The sequence below is a fragment of the Cebus imitator genome, unplaced genomic scaffold (genome assembly GCF_001604975.1).
Source record: "Cebus imitator isolate Cc_AM_T3 unplaced genomic scaffold, Cebus_imitator-1.0 Scaffold250, whole genome shotgun sequence".
NCBI lineage: Eukaryota > Metazoa > Chordata > Mammalia > Primates > Cebidae > Cebus > Cebus imitator.
The window spans coordinates 2317035-2335114 of record NW_016107565.1 but is presented as its reverse complement, the minus strand read 5'-3'; the positions used below and the strand labels follow the sequence as shown (position 1 = coordinate 2335114).

Below are 18080 nucleotides of genomic sequence, written 5' to 3'. Positions count from 1 at the left end.
TACAGGCACGCACCACCATGCCCAGCTAATTTTTTGTATTTTTAGTAGAGACGGGGTTTCACCATGTTGACCAGGATGGTCTCGATATCTTGACCTCGCGATCCACCCGCCTCGGCCTCCCAAAGTGCTGGGATTACAGGCTTGAGCCACCGCGCCAGGCCCAAGGGAATAACGTTTTTTAAAAAATCAATATTGTTAATTAAACTCTTGATGACAGTGAGACACAAGGCATGTAAAATTTAGTTACTTTTCAAGTGTAAATGCGCTGTTCAAACGGATATTAAAAGTTAAGGTCTGAAAAACATAATACAAGGCATTTAGAAATTGTAAAACATGGAATCTATGATAAGTTGCAATGCCAGTTTTTGAGAGGAGTTTTCCATATACTACTTACTGACTTATCTAGATTTAGTTTCGCTTCTATGTTTCCTCACAGCAAAGTGTGCATATCTGGATTATTGTACTCTCGGTATTCCGTAGCAATGGCCTAAATGTCGCTGCTATCTCATGTTTTAGACTGTAAGCTCCCAAAAAAGGAGCTGGGACAATGTTCTTTGTGTCATTCTACCCTTAAGACATGAAATATGTGATGAATATTTGAATGAAGAAAGGAAAACAATCAACAGAGGAGACAAGTGAAAAAGGAGGTGATGTTCCATGAGTACTATAAAGAAAAATAAGGAGTTGTGATTTCCTGAGAACAATGACCAAGAACCAAGTTGTTTCATTTAGAAATGTATTTACAAAGGCAAATATGATTCCAAGAGAATCACAATAGTAATCTCAATAGTAATCAGCAAAATTACAATAGTAATTACTATTAACTACTTAGTAGTTATCAGAGAAATGCATAATAAAATAATATGGTAACTTTTTTGCCTTGCCAAATTTGCCTTTTAGCTTCTTGACATTGGCTTTCACAATTATTTTGGTATCACTTCAAAAAGCTCAAGCCACAAAACCAAAAGTAAATAAACAAAACAACATTAAACTTAAAATCTTCTGAACAATAAAGGAAACAATCTAAAAATAAAAGGCAACTTGTGGGCTATGATAAAATATTTCCAAATCACATTTTTGTTAAGTGGTTAATATATCCAGAATTATAACACCTATAACTCTTGGAGAAAAAACAATATCCTGATTTTTAAAATGGGCAAAATACCTGAACAGATATTTCTCCAAAGAAGATATAAAAATGGAAAAAGTTTATATGAAAAGATGCTCAACATCATTAATCTTTAGAGAAATGCAAATTTAAACTATGAGCTAGTGCCTTACACCCATAAAAATGATTATTATAAAAAAGACAGGAGATAACAAATATTGTAAGGGATGTGCAGAAAGGAAACCCTAGTACACTATTGGTGGGAATGTAGATTATTAGTACATTATGAAAAAATAGTGTGGAGATTTCTAAATAAATTTAAAAATCATTATATTAATCGAACCAGTATATGACCCAGCAACCCCTCTTCCAGGTATATACCAAAATGAGATATAATCTCCACCTTGTAAAAATATCTGCACTTCCATGTTTTTTGCAACATTATTCACAATATTCAAAATGTGGAAACAACCTAGATATGCGCTGAGAAATAAACTGATAAAATGAAATGTGTATATATACATATACCCACGCATACAAAATGAAATCTTACTCAACCTTAAAAAGGGGATATATATTTCTTTTTATGTATACACAATGGTGTATTTTTTAACACACACACACACACACACACAAAACAAATCTTATTCAGCCTTAAAAGTTAGCCTTAAAAAGGGAAATCCCACCATGTGCTACCAGCTGAATAGGCTTAGAGGACTTTATGCTATGTGAAATAACCCAGACACAAAAAGAGAAATACTGAAAAATCCCACTTACATGTGGAATATTTTCTTAGAAAGCTTAAATATACATGGATAGGGAATGGAGCAGTGATTTCCATGGGTGGTCAGGAGTAAGGGGGAGAGACAGGTAACATGAACACGTTTAGAGGCCTAATATAAAACATTAACACTAGAGTTAATGAAATTATATTGTATTAAGGATTTTTGTTAAGTAAGTAGATTTAAGTTGCTCTTGACACACAGAAATTTAACAATGTGAGATGATAGCTACATTAATCTACTTTACCATGGTAACCATTTTACTCTTTATATGTATTCCATAGAACCAAGCTGTAAACTTCAAATATACATGATAAAATTTATTAAAAATAAAACATGAAAAACAAAATTTGCCTTAACAAAATATCTAATGTCAACAGAATTAGGGTTGGCAGTGGTGACAGCTACAAACATTTTCATATTTATTAAGTACAGTTTCACCATATCTTTATTAATTTTCAGCAACCCCATTTCTAGGATGCCATCTTAAAGATGTATCAAGCAAGTGCATAAGGATATATGATTTTTGTGCACAAAGCATATATACTTTGTACAAGGATATATGTACAAAATTGTTTTTACAAAGTTGTTCTTTAGACCTTTGTAACCATAAAAATGAAGTTATCATTAGGTGAATGGTCAAATAAATTATACTATAGGCGTATTATAGGCTGTGTAGCTATGAAGTCTTTCAAAGAAGAATATAGTAGAAGTATACATCTGTACACAGAAGAATATCGGTTTGTTTTTTAAAAATATATACATAAAGATTCAGAAAGATATGCATAATATGACTGATGCCATTTGAAAAAATATATATAGAATGCATATGTGCTTGTGCCTAGGAAAGGCTTAGTAAGATAAACACTGCACTGTGGAAAATGACCAACTCTGAAGCATAGATGAATGAGGGAGGATCTTTTTGCTGTTGTAATGTTTACTTCCAATTTTCAAATTTTTAAAGTAAAAAATTTAAACCTCCTTTTTTAAAAAAAATTCTCTTTATTATAGAGAATAAGGCTATGTTTATTCTAACTTAGTGATAAACAAAAATGAAATAAAATGAAGAATACAGATAAGGACATTTAAATATAGGTGTAATTTCTAATTTGTCTAAAAACATAAAAGTACTTGAAATGCATGAATCAGCTGGCCCTTGAAGAATAAGTGGACAAAGCTGAGCATGTTATTTTAAGACATATGTCCTTTTTCTAAAGCCATCAGGGTTATGAGGCTTAAGAGTATATAAAACAGCCCATAGATCAGATTGTAGCTGAAGGGATTCATGCTTGCCTTTAGTTATGAAGTTCAAATTGGAAACTGTTCAGGCAGAAAACTAATAGAAATGAGTGACAGCTAATTAACCTAAGGTTTCAAAGTAATTGCTCTGCAAGAAGTAATTTAAAAAGAGACCTTTTATTTATTTATTTATTTATTTATTTTTGAAAATCATAAAATATCCTATTTAACTTTTAGTGCATGAGCAAAATTATCTGAATATACACAAATATTTATTTTTTTAAACCTATTCTACCTGATTCAACTTCTTGGTAAGTTTTCAAAGAGGCAAAAGGATAACAAGAACTATGCTTCATATCACATAAACATACAAATATCCCAGGCTTAGGACTTTGCCATATGGTGAGATATAGGAAAAGATCCCTATGCTAAACTTTTCTCACAGGTTAGGATTATATTAGTCAACCCAGCCCTAAGCCACATTCTCATCGGTGGAGTCAGCAGAGTCAACTACTCCAAAGTATATAGCTGTTTTGGCCGGGTGCTACGGCTCACGCCTGTAATCACAGCACTTTGGGACGCAGAGGTGGGTGGATTACTTTAGGTCAGGAGTTCAAGATCAGCTTGGCCAACATAGTGAAATCCCATTTCTACTAAATGCAAAAATTAGCCCAGTGTGGTGGTGTATGCCTGTAGTTCCAACTACTGGGCAGGCTGAGGCAGGATAATCACTTGAACCTAGGAGGTGGAGGTTGCAGTGAGCTGAGATTGCACCACTACACTTCAGCCTGGGTGACAAAGCAAGACTTGGTTTCAAAAAGAAAAAAAAAAGTATAAAGCTGTTTAATAGAAAAGTGGCTCCCTGGCAAACACAAGGTGCTGCTGTGAAAAGACCTTGAAATAAATGTACAATATCCCAAATCAGCCACTATCTGCTACAATCTACAACTCTGGCTTCTGAGGACTTCTATTCAATAGTCCTCTTCCTTTTAAAAAATATCCATACTTACGTAAAATATATTCATTTCTTTCCAGAGAGAGGAGCCCCAAATTTCCTGCATTTTATGCCTAATTCCAAACATTGATGCTTTGAGTACTATGGAGTTCTCTGCCTCAAATTTGCTTGGTATCTCTAATTTACACCTTCCTGGCACTTCAGCTTCCTGTAGGACTCATAGATAAAGATAATAACATCTGGTCCTGGCTAACTGCCTCTAAATGCAAGCTTTATTAGCATGTAGTCTACATGAAGACTAGAAGCAACTTCTCTTACTGTTGTATTAATCTTAGATTTTTACATTACACAATATGATACAGAATATTATATATTGGAAGAGGCCATGCATGGTGGCCTGTAATCATGCCTGTAATCCCAGAACTTCAAGAAACCGAGGCTGGTGGATTACTTGAGGTCAGGAGTTCGAGAGCAGCCTGGCCAACATGGTGAAAATCTATCTCTCCTACAAATACAAAAGTTAGCCGGGCGCGGAGGTGCACATCTATAATTCCAGCTACTCAGCGGGCTGAGGCTGGAGAATTGCTTGAACTCAAGACGCAGAGGTTGCAGTGAACCGAGATCCCACCACTGCACTCCAGTCTGGGCAAAAGAGCAAGATTCTGTCTCTCTCTCTATATATATATATAACACATATATACACACATGTATATAATATATATACACATATATATAATATATACACATATATTATATATATACACATATATATATACACACATACACACACATACACACACACACACACACACACACACACTATATAGTTGAAGAGACAAATTGCTGAAGAAATATAGTAAGTTTTCTAGATATCTCCAGGAGTCATGCTCTCAATAACTTAGACTTTCCGTGGAACAAATACAGACGTTCTTAAGATGGGTACTGTCAGTTGTACAAGATCCATTTATTTAATGTATTTCTGTCCTGATCTTCAGATTCATTCTGATGTGGTTAACTTATAATTGTGTCCATCATAGACAAAATATTTTAATGAAAGGTAAGAGCCATTTCATTGACTTAAAAAATACCTCTTCTAAATAATCAGGGTGAGACAGATTTTCCTAAAGTATGTGAGCTACAGGGTAGAGATGTAAATATGTTCAAAAAGCTAGGATGCGTTGCCAAGAAAAAGTGTAGTTAATTATTTTGGACCCAAAATGCATAGAAAGATTTTTCAAATGTCAAAATTGTTTATGAGCTTCCACACTACAATGAGATTCAAAACTCTTTGAGGAAAGATATCGCGTTCTAGGATTGTTTGTCTGTAGGAACATGTCATGGATAATTAATCAGATGATTTTATTTCATCAATTGTTTATAATTATTTACCTCAATGTGTATTATAAATGATAAATCTTCTATTATTTTCTTATATTTTACATATATATTTGTAAATAGTGCCCAGCTCTTAAACTGCCTTTTATAAAATTATTAACTTTGCCCTTGGAAAAACAATATACTTTCAAAATAATATATCTCCTGGATTGTTCTAGATTTATATATTACTAACATCTATTTATTTGTCTTTTGTTGCAGGATTTATTTATACATGTGGTGGAACTTTAAAAGGGCTTAATGGCACTATAGAAAGCCCTGGTTTTCCATACGGATATCCAAATGGTGCAAACTGTACATGGGTAATAATAGCAGAAGAACGAAACAGAATACAAATTGTTTTTCAATCATTTGCTCTAGAAGAAGAATATGACTACTTATCATTATATGATGGACATCCTCATCCTACAAACTTTAGGACAAGGTTAGTGTGTTTTGAATGGAAGACTGGAGAGGAATATTTTCTGGGTAAAAGCAGTTTATTTTACAAAAGATGTTTAACATTTGTGATGCAATTATAATAAAAGTTATAGTCACCATCTAATTATTATTTATTTGGAAATATATATCCCCATGAACAAATTAGGTTGATATCTCTGAGGTCATTTTGCTAGTATATTAATACCTTCTCTCAAAAAAGTGAATGTATGTTGAGTAGTGATGTCTTTATAGTGGCTAAAGTTATTTTGTTTTAAAAAATAATTATCTCAAAAATTCATTCATTATGCATATAACTTATGGTAAAGTAAAACATATGTAAGGTATATTTCAGTGTTGTATGTCCAATTTTAACATACAACACTATGCAAAAACACTTTAAAATCAGTATTCATATGATAGTAGAATAAATATCTGATAATGTGTGGTTTATAAAATCTAAATATTTGAAAACTACATACTTTCATGACAAAAACTGGAACAATTTTATTTTTTCCTCTACAAATAAAAGGGTTTTTCGAAGCTCGTTGATTAAACAGAAGTAAAAATTAACCAGCACCCTATTTTTTAAGTTGTTCTTCTGGTTCTTCAGAATTTCCTCTTGCCAAATAGGTTATGTAAAAGTATGAAGTGTTTTTTGGGGTCTTATCAAAAACTTATTTTAATTGTAAATCAACTATAATTCAACTAAAAAATTCAAAATTCCAATCATTGCACATTTTATTTAGTCCTAGCTTTATGCCAGTGTTTGTATTTAAGTGTCGTAAGCTTTTTTAAACCTGTAATTTAAAATATTCTAAGCAGATAACATGTAGGAATTAAAAACTCTTTACATACTTGGCTATGTTTGAGTTATGATTTTTGTGATGCTATTACTTTCTAATAGTTGATAACATGTTCTTGCCTTCCTAATGTATAAGAAACCAATTATCAGTATTAACTTTTTATAGTTTCATCAGTCTTCCATACTCCTTTGCATTTACATTTTTTTCAATTTCCAGTAAAAATTTTGTGTTATCTTCCTCCAATTTTGGCAATGAAAAACATAATGTAGTGGGGAAAATGGAGGACCTGGAGATGAGATTTATTACATTACAGTGTTAGATTTGTGGATTACCAGCTGTTTGAGCAATCCACCCTACTTCTGTTTAAACTGAGAGATGGTAATAAGGCCAGTTCTAGCCATCTCATTATACTTCTCTGCAGTTATTATGAGAAAATGTGTATGAACCTGCTGCATGACTATAAGATCCCATTACAGCACATTGACAAACTGTTTCCAGTCAGATGACACTTAAAAATGACCGAGTTGTTTCACAAATTTTGTTGTGCAAAAACAAGGTTACCAGATTGATTACAACTAAGATTCTATTTTTCTTTCTTTCTTTTTTTCTCCATACCCATTTACTGAGTAAATCTGATTCCTTTTTATTTTTACATTGTTAAATTAGTACAATAATTGTCTATTTTATAAATATACATTATGGTACACACTTTTGACTGCTGTTTGGTCATCACTGCCACTGCCATTTAAAGCTGGGTGTCTTTTGTAAATGCCAAATAATATCTACAAGTAGAAGTACAATTTTTTACACTGGCAATGTGTGGAATATAATTTTCCTAAATATATTTTAAAAACTTCTTGTAATATTACCTGTATCTATTCTCTCTAGATTGCCTTGAAAATGAGAAAACACATTTTTATTTTTCCTCTTCCCCCTTTTTTTTTTAAACAATTGTGGCCTTTGGGAAGTTAAAAGACTGTGTGGAATTGGGAAAATAAATTTATTGTTCTCATTCTTTCTTCCCTAATCTGTAAATTGGGAATAATAGCACTTAATTTGCAGATATTTTTTGGGGAATACAATATAATGAAAGCTCAGTGACTCTTATCTTTAGCATTTATTGAATGCTTTCTCTGCACCTGTCACTGTGCTAAACATTTTGTGTTCATTATGGTATTTAACTTCTCCTGTATCCAAACAATGTGAAATAATTACTATTATTATCGTCATCATTTTACAACTGATAAAATGAGGCTTGAATTGCTTGCCCGAGTAAAAGTGTTGAAAGTGGCAAAAGGCAGAACTATCACTGCAATTCAGATTTGTTTCAGTTTAAATCTTAAGATCTTCAATATATATAGTTCTATTTATATATAATCTCCAAGGTTTATGTATTGATATATAAATAAGAATCTATTTTTAGCAGTATTTGATAAAATTTAATGAAAGAAGTAAGAATAAAAGGCATATTTTCAAACAGGTATAATGTATACAAATATAAGCAGAAAGGTAAGCTACAAATTTATTCTTTTCATGTATTTTATAGACTATATTCTAACATGTATTCTGTCTATTTATACAAGCAAAATGGAAAGACTGTATTTCAACCTGTAGTCCACGTTAGAATATAGTCTTTATAGTCTAATGTTTTGCCTACTGAGAACGTTTAACGTATCTATTGGTTTTTGTGCTTAAAGAAGTACTCTAGCTAATGTTATAGGTGACGTTAGTTAGCAAGACAGAAAGAAAAAAATTAGTATGTAACCTACAGCCCATTCCAGACTGTGTTTATATACAACATCTGCTGCTTGATCAGAAGTCGAAACTGCTGCTTGCGGAGTTTGATTCATGTTTGCGTCTGGCTGTTTGACTCACTGTTTTCTTTGGTTTTGTTTCTGTCATATTGGATCAGATTCTCACTTAATGCATGTCCTTATGGTGTGTTTGCTGTTCTCTTTCTTCCAGATACTGATACTTATTTTTTCTTTTACTTTTCGTGAGCTCCAGTAGATTTTTTTTTTAATGGCTTCCTGCACTTGCCTTGCAATAATATAGGAAAAAAATGGTTTGTGGGTCTTGTCACTCTTGCTTGTATAAATAGATACATTGGGATTTGTAATCAGAATTTCATATTTTAAAAACTACACTCTAAGTTTCCAATTATCAATGATACTACTTGTTTTTCTGTAAGTTATTTTTCATTAAATGAAAATTGATATTGGCAAAGCACCTTTAGGGAATTTCTTTCTTAGAACAAATGTGATGCATTTAAGGCAACTTTGCTGGACTTGCTGCATAAAGGTTACTCTAAGCTTTGTTTACTTTACATAAATATTGTATATTCCCAATAATAAACTTATACCAACAAGTAAAAATCACCTATTATTTAATGAGGTAGAGACAGATATATTCACACAGGATCACTCTATATATGCTATTATATGTCCTTAATAATCTCTCTAATTATAATATACGTGCCTAATTTGTGATTAGAATCTTTGTAAACACCAATTTATTGAATTTGTTAAATACATTTAGTCATTTTATGTAAGAATTAATTTATTCAAATATTTAATCCTGTGGATATAATTTATGTAATTATTATATTATTACATTTTTGTTTCTTCTTTTATAATTAATTCACATATTAGCATCTTTATAAATATATATATTTTAGATTTTAGATTAAATCTTTGAAACAGAATATCTATGTCAGAAGCAAATAATATTGTTTATATTACTGACCTGGTTTCCAAAATCTTATATCAATAAATATTATTACAACTAGAAAACTATACTTCATTTCCTCTCTGTCTTACCAGGTTTACATCTTTTATTATTAATATGCTTATTTACATATTTCTGATTTTTATAGATATCTAACATATTCTCTTGTTTGCTACCACTCTTATTTTCTCTTGAAAATGAATTTTTTGTCTATTTATCAATATTTTTCTTGATGATTTACATAATGCATTTATTTGTAAACATGTAAATATTTTCTTTTTTTGTGACAAAAATATTCCTCAGCTTGTTGGTTGCCTGTTAAAATTTTAGCTGTTGTTTTTCTGCATAAGTAAGTGAAGAATTTTAAAACAATATACACTGTTCATTGATTTAAAGATGCATTTCATTTATTTTAATATTAGAAAGTCAAACAAGCCAGATGTTTTATAAATACTCATTTTTAAATTCTTTTTCCTAAACTTTAATATATATATTTTTAATAGATCTAAAAAAATAGAGATAATCTTTTCTCAAAGTAGAAGAAAATGATTATTTCTTCAAAACCAACATAGTAGTATAGTTATTTTTTAAAAACCTTGACTACAAAAAGGTTTATTAGTGTGTCTCCTGACATTTTACTGTGTTCTCATTGCTACATTGATATGGCCTATCATTTTGGATATTTGGCTATAACAGAAATTCTGATTTACTGTAGCTTAAACAAAAAAATGATTTAGTTTTCTTATATAACAATAAGTCTGTTATTATGCAATTCATCAGTAAATTAAAAGCTTTCCCAAAAGTCCTTAGACAGCGTCTTCTATACCATTGGCCAAAATAGCCTGACAACACCATCATTTGGTCAAAATGATTCTAGAAAAACAGCTTTCATTTTCAATCTCCATTGTGGAAAACAGCATGGAGAAGGCATAGGGCCAAGAAACTGACAAAATCTATTGCAATATTAAGATCAAGCTTTGGATATTGTGATAGATAGATACATAGGTAGATAGGTAGGTAGGTAGGTAGGTAGATGATAGATAGATAGATGATAGATAGATAAAATATTTCTAAATAAATTATTTCTAAAGTTATGATTTAAAAAAAGGAAATAATTACACAAGGTCATAATCATGGTATAGTAATGATTACAATATAAAATTATATAAATGTCTATGGATTAGTAATGTTAAAAGTAAAAGAATAGGTAAAGATAAAAATATATAAGTGTAATTGTTAACACAGAATCTTAAGGAGAAGGCAGATAATAATAAACAAAGTAAATAGCACATGTTTTCACTTATAAGTGGGAGCTAAACAATGGGTACTCGTGAACATAAAGATGGCAACAATAGACATTGGGGACTAATAGTGTGGGGAGGGAGCAAGGGAAGCAAGGGTGAAAAACTGTTGAGCACTATGCTCATATCTCGGTAATGGGATTATTGATGTCCTAGGGCTTGGCATCATGCAGTATACCCATGTGAAGGAGCTGCAGGTATACTCTCTGAATCCAAAATAACAGTTGAAATTGAAATTAAAGTAAAAACATCTTTAAAAAGAGAAATTTAGGGAGGCAGATGGCTTGAACTCAGGAGTTTGAGACCAGCCTGGGGAACATGGTGAAACCCCATCTCAACAAAAAATACAGAAAAGGTAGCTGGGTGTGGTGGCCTGTGCCTATAATTCTAGCTACTCTGGAGGCTAAGGTGGGAGGATTGCTTGAACCCAGGAGGCAGAGGTTGCAGTGAGCCAAGATTGAGCGACTGCACTCTAGCCTGGGTGACAGAGCCAGACTCTGTTTCTAAAAACAAAACCAAACAAAACAAAAAGACAAAACCACCTGCCATACAGAAATTGAAAGCTGATTTTAATATGGTGGTTGATAAAATAATACATCTTTATTTCTTACACTAAATAACATCCAGATGGATATACAAATTTTGTGGCTATCTTTAATTGCGCCGTAAAGGGCATCTGCAGGTGTTCAATTTCACTTATACGGGGTTGAAAACAATAATTAACTTCTATGCCATTAAAATAAAAGACAAGGCAAGGAATGATGTGATATGAGCTAACACATCATTAACTAAAAAGCATAAATTATCAAAAGTAAAATGATAGATACAGAAATATGGGTTCTAAATATTGAACACTATACCAAATTATAATTCATTACAGATCTTATGATTGTATACATTAAAAAGCTTAAATGATTTACTGGATATTTATAAAACTAAAAAAAAAATATTTAATGTGTTAGTACATGTCAGTATCTCAGGAGTCATCATTAAGAAAAATCACAAAATACATTATATTCAAAATGATAGCAAAATTTTGTAATATGTTGAGAATAAACTCCCTAAATATGAAACAGAACTTAGAATTTAAAAAATTGTAATCTAGTGCAAAAATATATAAAGTTGTATAATACAGAACCACTGTATATCCATGGGCAAAATGAACTTTTAAAGTGCTCATTCTGTAAAATGAGAATGAGTCAAAATGTTTGATTATCCAATAAATATAGATTTAATATCAAAAAATATTGCCAAATAGCTTTTTTCAAAGGTGTATATGCATTTTGTACTTCAGCATCACGGTATGAGAATTCTAAATGCTCCACATCTTTTTTGACATTTGAGGTTGTCATCATTTATTGTGCCATTGCTTTGCACTTGTGCTTATCACCCATTTACTTAAGAAGGGTTTGTTCAAGTATTTTGCTTATTTTTTAATTTGGTTGTTTGCCTTGTCTTGAGATATCAAATTATAAGGGTCTTTGCAAACTTTATACCATTTATTTGACAAATGTATGCATTGCGGTTTTCTTCCAATCGGTGACTCGCTCTTTCATTTTCTTACACTATATTTGTGTGAGTGATTTCTAATTTTCACAAAGTCTAAATAATATTATATTTTGTTAGTGCTTTTTTGTAGTACAATAAATATCTGCTTGCCCAAAGATGAAAGATATCCTGTATTTTCTTCTGTAGCTTTAAATTGGTAGCTTTATATTTAGATCTATGATTCTTCTTGAAGATGTGAAGGAGTCTAAGTTAATTTTGTTCTATTTGGGCATTAAAGTAAAGAACACTTAAGGTGCACATTTTAAGGAATCCTAGAAATGACAACTCAATAAAGTATGTGTCCTAGCTGGTTGCCTCTGGACACAATTATAATAAAGCATGTTTCAAGTACATTTTTAAAAGGATTACTTGATAAAATAAGTTTTTTCTAGAAAAGACTCTGCCTTATTTGTTGTCTGTATTTCTACAATAATATTACTTTTCTTCCTCTTTGGTTTTTTACTTTGTGACTACATATAAGCTTTTTATACCTTCTTGGTCATTATTCTAGAATATATTTCATAACTGAGGCTAAATTGTCTAAACTTTATATATCCCTTTATTTAACAACAATTATTTACTCAGTATTTTTTCTTGATATGTCAGGGATTTAAAATATGTAGCATTCTGTCACAATTCACATATATTATACAAACTTACTGGATTATTGTCATACCCATAGAATTCAAAGCCTAATGGACATAATTAAGAAACAATAATTAGAATAAATAAACAACCATCTGTAGCTTGAATTCCCACTTGTGTAATTGTTAGACCATTTCTTTTTGATTCTTTATAATTGACATATAACAAATAGACATTTTCTCCTTCAGCAAATGTTGGCAGTGTCCCCATAAATATTCTTTTCTTACATAGCTAACTTTTCTTCTCTCCTTTTCTCCCTGAATGTCCCATAGAACTTCTTAATACTCAGGATTCAAATGTTCCCTCACCATACTTGATATTTCTTTTAATGCCATGCAATAATCTGTTTCCCTTTATATAGGCATAATGTTGAGATACAGAATAAAATTCCCGTGAAAATTATCCAAAAGTATCTAGATGGCTTAGGTCATAGAAACAAATAACCAGAGGGTAGTTATATTTTATGTCAGCGCACTCCACTGATCTGACTCTACCTAATGACATTTTCTCTCATGTCCTTATCTCCAAGTTTGCCTAAAGATTAGATTGAGAGCAATATAACTCAATCCAATTAGCTGACTATGAAGACTTCTTCCTTCAGAGTTGGAATCAGCCCTTGTGTACTGATTCTCTTACGTAATAGAATGGGAAATGCAGAGGCTATACTGTTTGACTCAACGGCATAGAGTGATTGTATGTATAGCGTGCAGAAATGGCATAGGCGATATTAACAACTGTTTATAATAATAAACAGTAATTATTTGTTATTTATTAACAAATAAGAAAAGCAATACCAGATTTTTGTTATTGATCTATAATATTAATGAGACGCACCAAGTGACAAAGTGAATTTTGCTTACTGTTAGTCCAACTACGACCTCGATCATAGCCTCGTATAGAAAACACATATCCGAGAAAACAGAAGCTGAATGTAGAAATGCATTTTTCTACTGACAAATTTGAAACCATTATATTGTGTTTAGTATCCCCCTACCTAACACTTTAATTTACAAAAGACTTATTGCATTGCCATTGGGCATTGGGTCTGCAAAGTGAATTAAAACAAAAAGAAACCAATTAAAATTTTGATGCATCTTAGGCAGTTAATGATTCTTCTCTTTAGATATCATTACTCACTTTGGAGCATTCAAATTAATGATTGCATAGATCTCAAGGACAGGCAGAATTTCTAAAACTTTTTGTCAACATAAAAGGCTCTTTCAAATCTGACTAAGGCAAGGATTCCACTGTATACACAACTATTTATTGTTTATACCAGGCATTTTGCCAAAAAGAAATGAGGTGGCTTTTAGTGAAAAAAAAAAAGACTAAATTAAACCATTAAAACTGGGGTTAAAAGATCAAACAAAAGATGACAATAAGCAAGTTTAAATACTTTGTTCCTTAAATTATATTTATTCAATCTTTTTAGTAAATCTGTGAAAAGTTTTACTTACATTAGCCTGCTTTCAGTAAAACTGCACTGATATCCTAAAAGCAAACTACACATGGTGTTATAATGACTAAAAATATTTCTTGTAAAACTCACTTACTCTCCATAAACATTTCATTTTTTCATCAGTAAAATGGCATAATTAAAGTGACTACTAGTTTAAATAAAATAGCATTTTTATTTTACTAATTTGTCCAGATTAAACTAAATTTTTCTTGGTATGATTAATTGGAGTAATTTATCTTTCCCATCCGATTTACTATTACATCAAGTTGCTAGGTAAATTTTTCACATTTCAGTTCTCGTGGTTAATTTTGATATTTTCTATGAACAATTTCTAACATGAAATTCCAAAGTTTCCTTCAACTGCCAAGTACAATATTTTCATTAATAATATTGACAGTGTATACCGACAGTTAATGTGTGACCAGATTCTGGTCTTTTTACCCATTAACTAATACCCTACTGACTTAAATGCTATAGTTTTACAATAGGTATTGACAGCAAATGAAGTATCTTCTCTATATTTGTAGCACCTAATTTATTAATAGATACATGGAAATTCTCTTCTTTAGTTTAATATATTAACATAATAAAACAATTTAATTCAAGATATACAAATAACACAATCATTTAATATAAAATGCTTTCCTTATTCTTATCAAGCATTGATATGCTTTTCTTTGGTATACAAGAAAGGAAAAGCATAAATAACATTGTGTTTAACTGTTTTAGTAGCATGACACTGTATCTCCCTATCACAACCTTCTATAGGATGCAACTCAAAGCCACTCAATTTTTTATCCAGTTGTTTTCTGGAACTTCGTATTTGATATAATATAGAAAAATTTGGTTTTTGTGATGGGACAACTATTTGGAATTAAATATTAGAGATAATATTGGCTGGTTTTCTGACTTGTAGAGATTGTGTGTTTTCTAACCAAGAAACAGAAAAAGGGAAGACAGTTTCTCACTGCCAACTTTTTGGTATTCTTTATATCTGATAATATAACATTTATGGGACACTAATTGCCCTATTCAGGTCAATTTTATTGTTCTTTTCATGAAAATTCCTTCTAGAATCTGGTCACACGTTTACTTTCAACAAATATTTTACTTGGAAGTTGCAGGGAGCTTTCTTGCTTTCTTTCTGGTTTTTTTTTTAGACAGAGTCTCGCTGTGTTGCCTGTGCTGAAGTGCCATGGCATTGCCTGGGCCGGAGTGCAGTGGCACAATCTCAGTCTTTACTCACTGCAACCTCTGCCTCATGGGTTCAGGCAATTGTCTTCTCATGTGTTAGTCTCCTGAGTAGCTGCAACTACAGTCACATGCCACCTAGCCCAGCTAATTTTTTGTATTTTAGTAGAGATGAGGATTTACTACATTTCCCAGGCTGGTCTGGAATTCCTGAGTTTTGGTAATCCACCCACTTGGGCCTCGCAAAGTGCTAGAATTACAGGCATGAGTCACCACTTTGGCCCTAGTTTTCTACTATGCTATTTGAAACTCACATATTTTTTCAATCTACTAAATTGGCTTATTGATAAATTTTAACTTTGTTTTATATCATTCTTTCTGCTCTACCATTAGTTAATTAATTTTTTCAAACAGTATTTTCTTTTTGTTAATGTTGTTTTATGGGGAGATATTTGTTCTTCTAATACTTAATTCTAAAAGTCTCTCTTTTCTTCATCTTCATTTTATAGGTAAATTGTGGTGGCAATAGTGTTAGCAGAAAGAATGTGAATTTTGGAGTCAGAGAAAACCTCTATTGAATTATAGTTCTTTCACTAAACAAATAGGAGTGAGCAAACCACTTAACCTTTCTACATAACAGGGTGATTTCAGTCAACAATAATTTATTGTGCATTTTGAAATAATTAAAAGAGCGTAATTGGTTTGTTTGTAACCCAAAGAAATGATAAATGCTTGGGGTGACAAATATCCCATTTACTCTGATGTGATTATGACTTATTGTATGCCTGTTTCAAAATATATCATGTATCCCATAAATACATAAACCTGCTACGTACCCATTAAAATAAAGTGAAAATAAAAATAAACTGTATGGAAAATAAGGATATAAAACACTGCCACTTTTACAGTGTTTTGTAGATTTAATGTGTAAAACATTAACTCAGTACATGACATAAACAAAATATTTTACATAATCATTAGTGAGCACACTATTGAAATATTGGCTTCTGTGACTCTGCATTACTATTTATGATGTTATAATTCAGTTCCTCATTTTCTTCTTCCACAAACCTGTAATTAGGATTGCGCTTTAGTAAGGTGAATATCAATCACCCTATAGCTTACATTTTTTTCACAAACATTTTAAAATGATAGTCAATATGGGCTACTATCATTCCTCTTTTCCTATTTCTGTTAATAATCAATTACTTTGATTTGTCACCTCACTGAAGCACAAGATGATTTTCTAATTGCCAGATTCATGGATTAATTTTAAGCACTCACATTAACTTCTTATGTCAGAATAATTTGGATACATTCATTAAAAATTTAGCAAAACTAATTGAAAGTCTTCATAGAACAGCAAAAAGAACATGGCCTAATTTCTGATTTTGCCATTTGCTAACAATGTGGCCTTTAACAAGAAATTTATAACTTCATAGGCCTTTGATTTCTTCATTTTCAAAATGGAATAATGAAAATAGTCATGTATAGATATATATGCTGGGAGATAATGAGATAATATATGTTGAACATTTGATTCATAGTAGAAACTTAATAACTGGTAGCATTTAACATTATTTCATTAATTAAAATAATTATACTGATTTAATATAAAAAGACAAATAGTTATTTCATTGACATAAATAATTTAATTTTTTTTTTTTTTTTTTTTTTTGGGGGACGGAGTTTTGCTCTTGTTACCCAGGCTGGAGAGCAATGGCGCGATCTTGGCTCACCGCAACCTCCGCCTCCTGGGTTCAGGCAATTCTCCTGCCTCAGCCTCCTGAGTAGCTGGGATTACAGGCATGCGCCACCATGCCCAGCTAATTTTTTGTATTTTTAGTAGAGACGGGGTTTCACCGTGTTGACCAGGATGGTCTTGATCTCTTGACCTCGTGATCCACCCGCCTCGGCCTCCCAAAGTGCTGGGATTACAGGCTTGAGCCACCACACCCGGCCAATAATTTAATTTTAAAACCATCCTTAAATTTCCTTTTCAAGATAATTTGATGTTCCTAACTGGCTAAAATTAAATTAAGCAACTCATATACATGTGGTAATATAATTCTTAATGTAATACATTATAACAAGAAGACATATCTAATGGCTCAGAGAGTACAGTGAGTTCTGATGTAAAATAGTTTTTAGAATTCATTTAAGACTACCCAGACATAAATTCAGTTTCAATGGAGATAGATTCTCATTTATGGAAATATGTTTTTTTACTCGAGAAAAATAACACTAAAACTGAGATCTGATTTTATTATCATTAAGGTAATACTTGATTAACTGTAACTGAAAGTAATGCATCTGTCTATTAATTTTATTTCTTATAGGTATTTTTTCTTCCTACATCTCTGGTGGGAAAAATGAGAAAATTATTTTCTTTCCATAAATAGCCACCTTCCTTAACTTCTGTTTCAGTCTGTGATCAGGAAAACAAATAGAATTTAATAAACGCAACTTGTTATCAAAGAAATGAAGAGATGAAAGCAGGAAAATGA

General features: G+C 31.5%; 1 protein-coding gene across 6 annotated transcripts in view; it reads left to right on the top strand.

Moving 5' to 3' along the window:
* CSMD3 (CUB and Sushi multiple domains 3) overlaps positions 1-18080 on the top strand; it is a 1251170-nt gene that overhangs the window by 120210 nt on the left and 1112880 nt on the right. For all 6 annotated transcript variants that reach the window (XM_017498748.2, XM_017498749.2, XM_037727955.1 and 3 more), the window contains exon 2: positions 5681-5903. In XM_017498748.2, coding sequence (XP_017354237.1) covers positions 5681-5903 — 223 coding nt within the window. The remainder of the gene's footprint in view (positions 1-5680; positions 5904-18080) is intronic.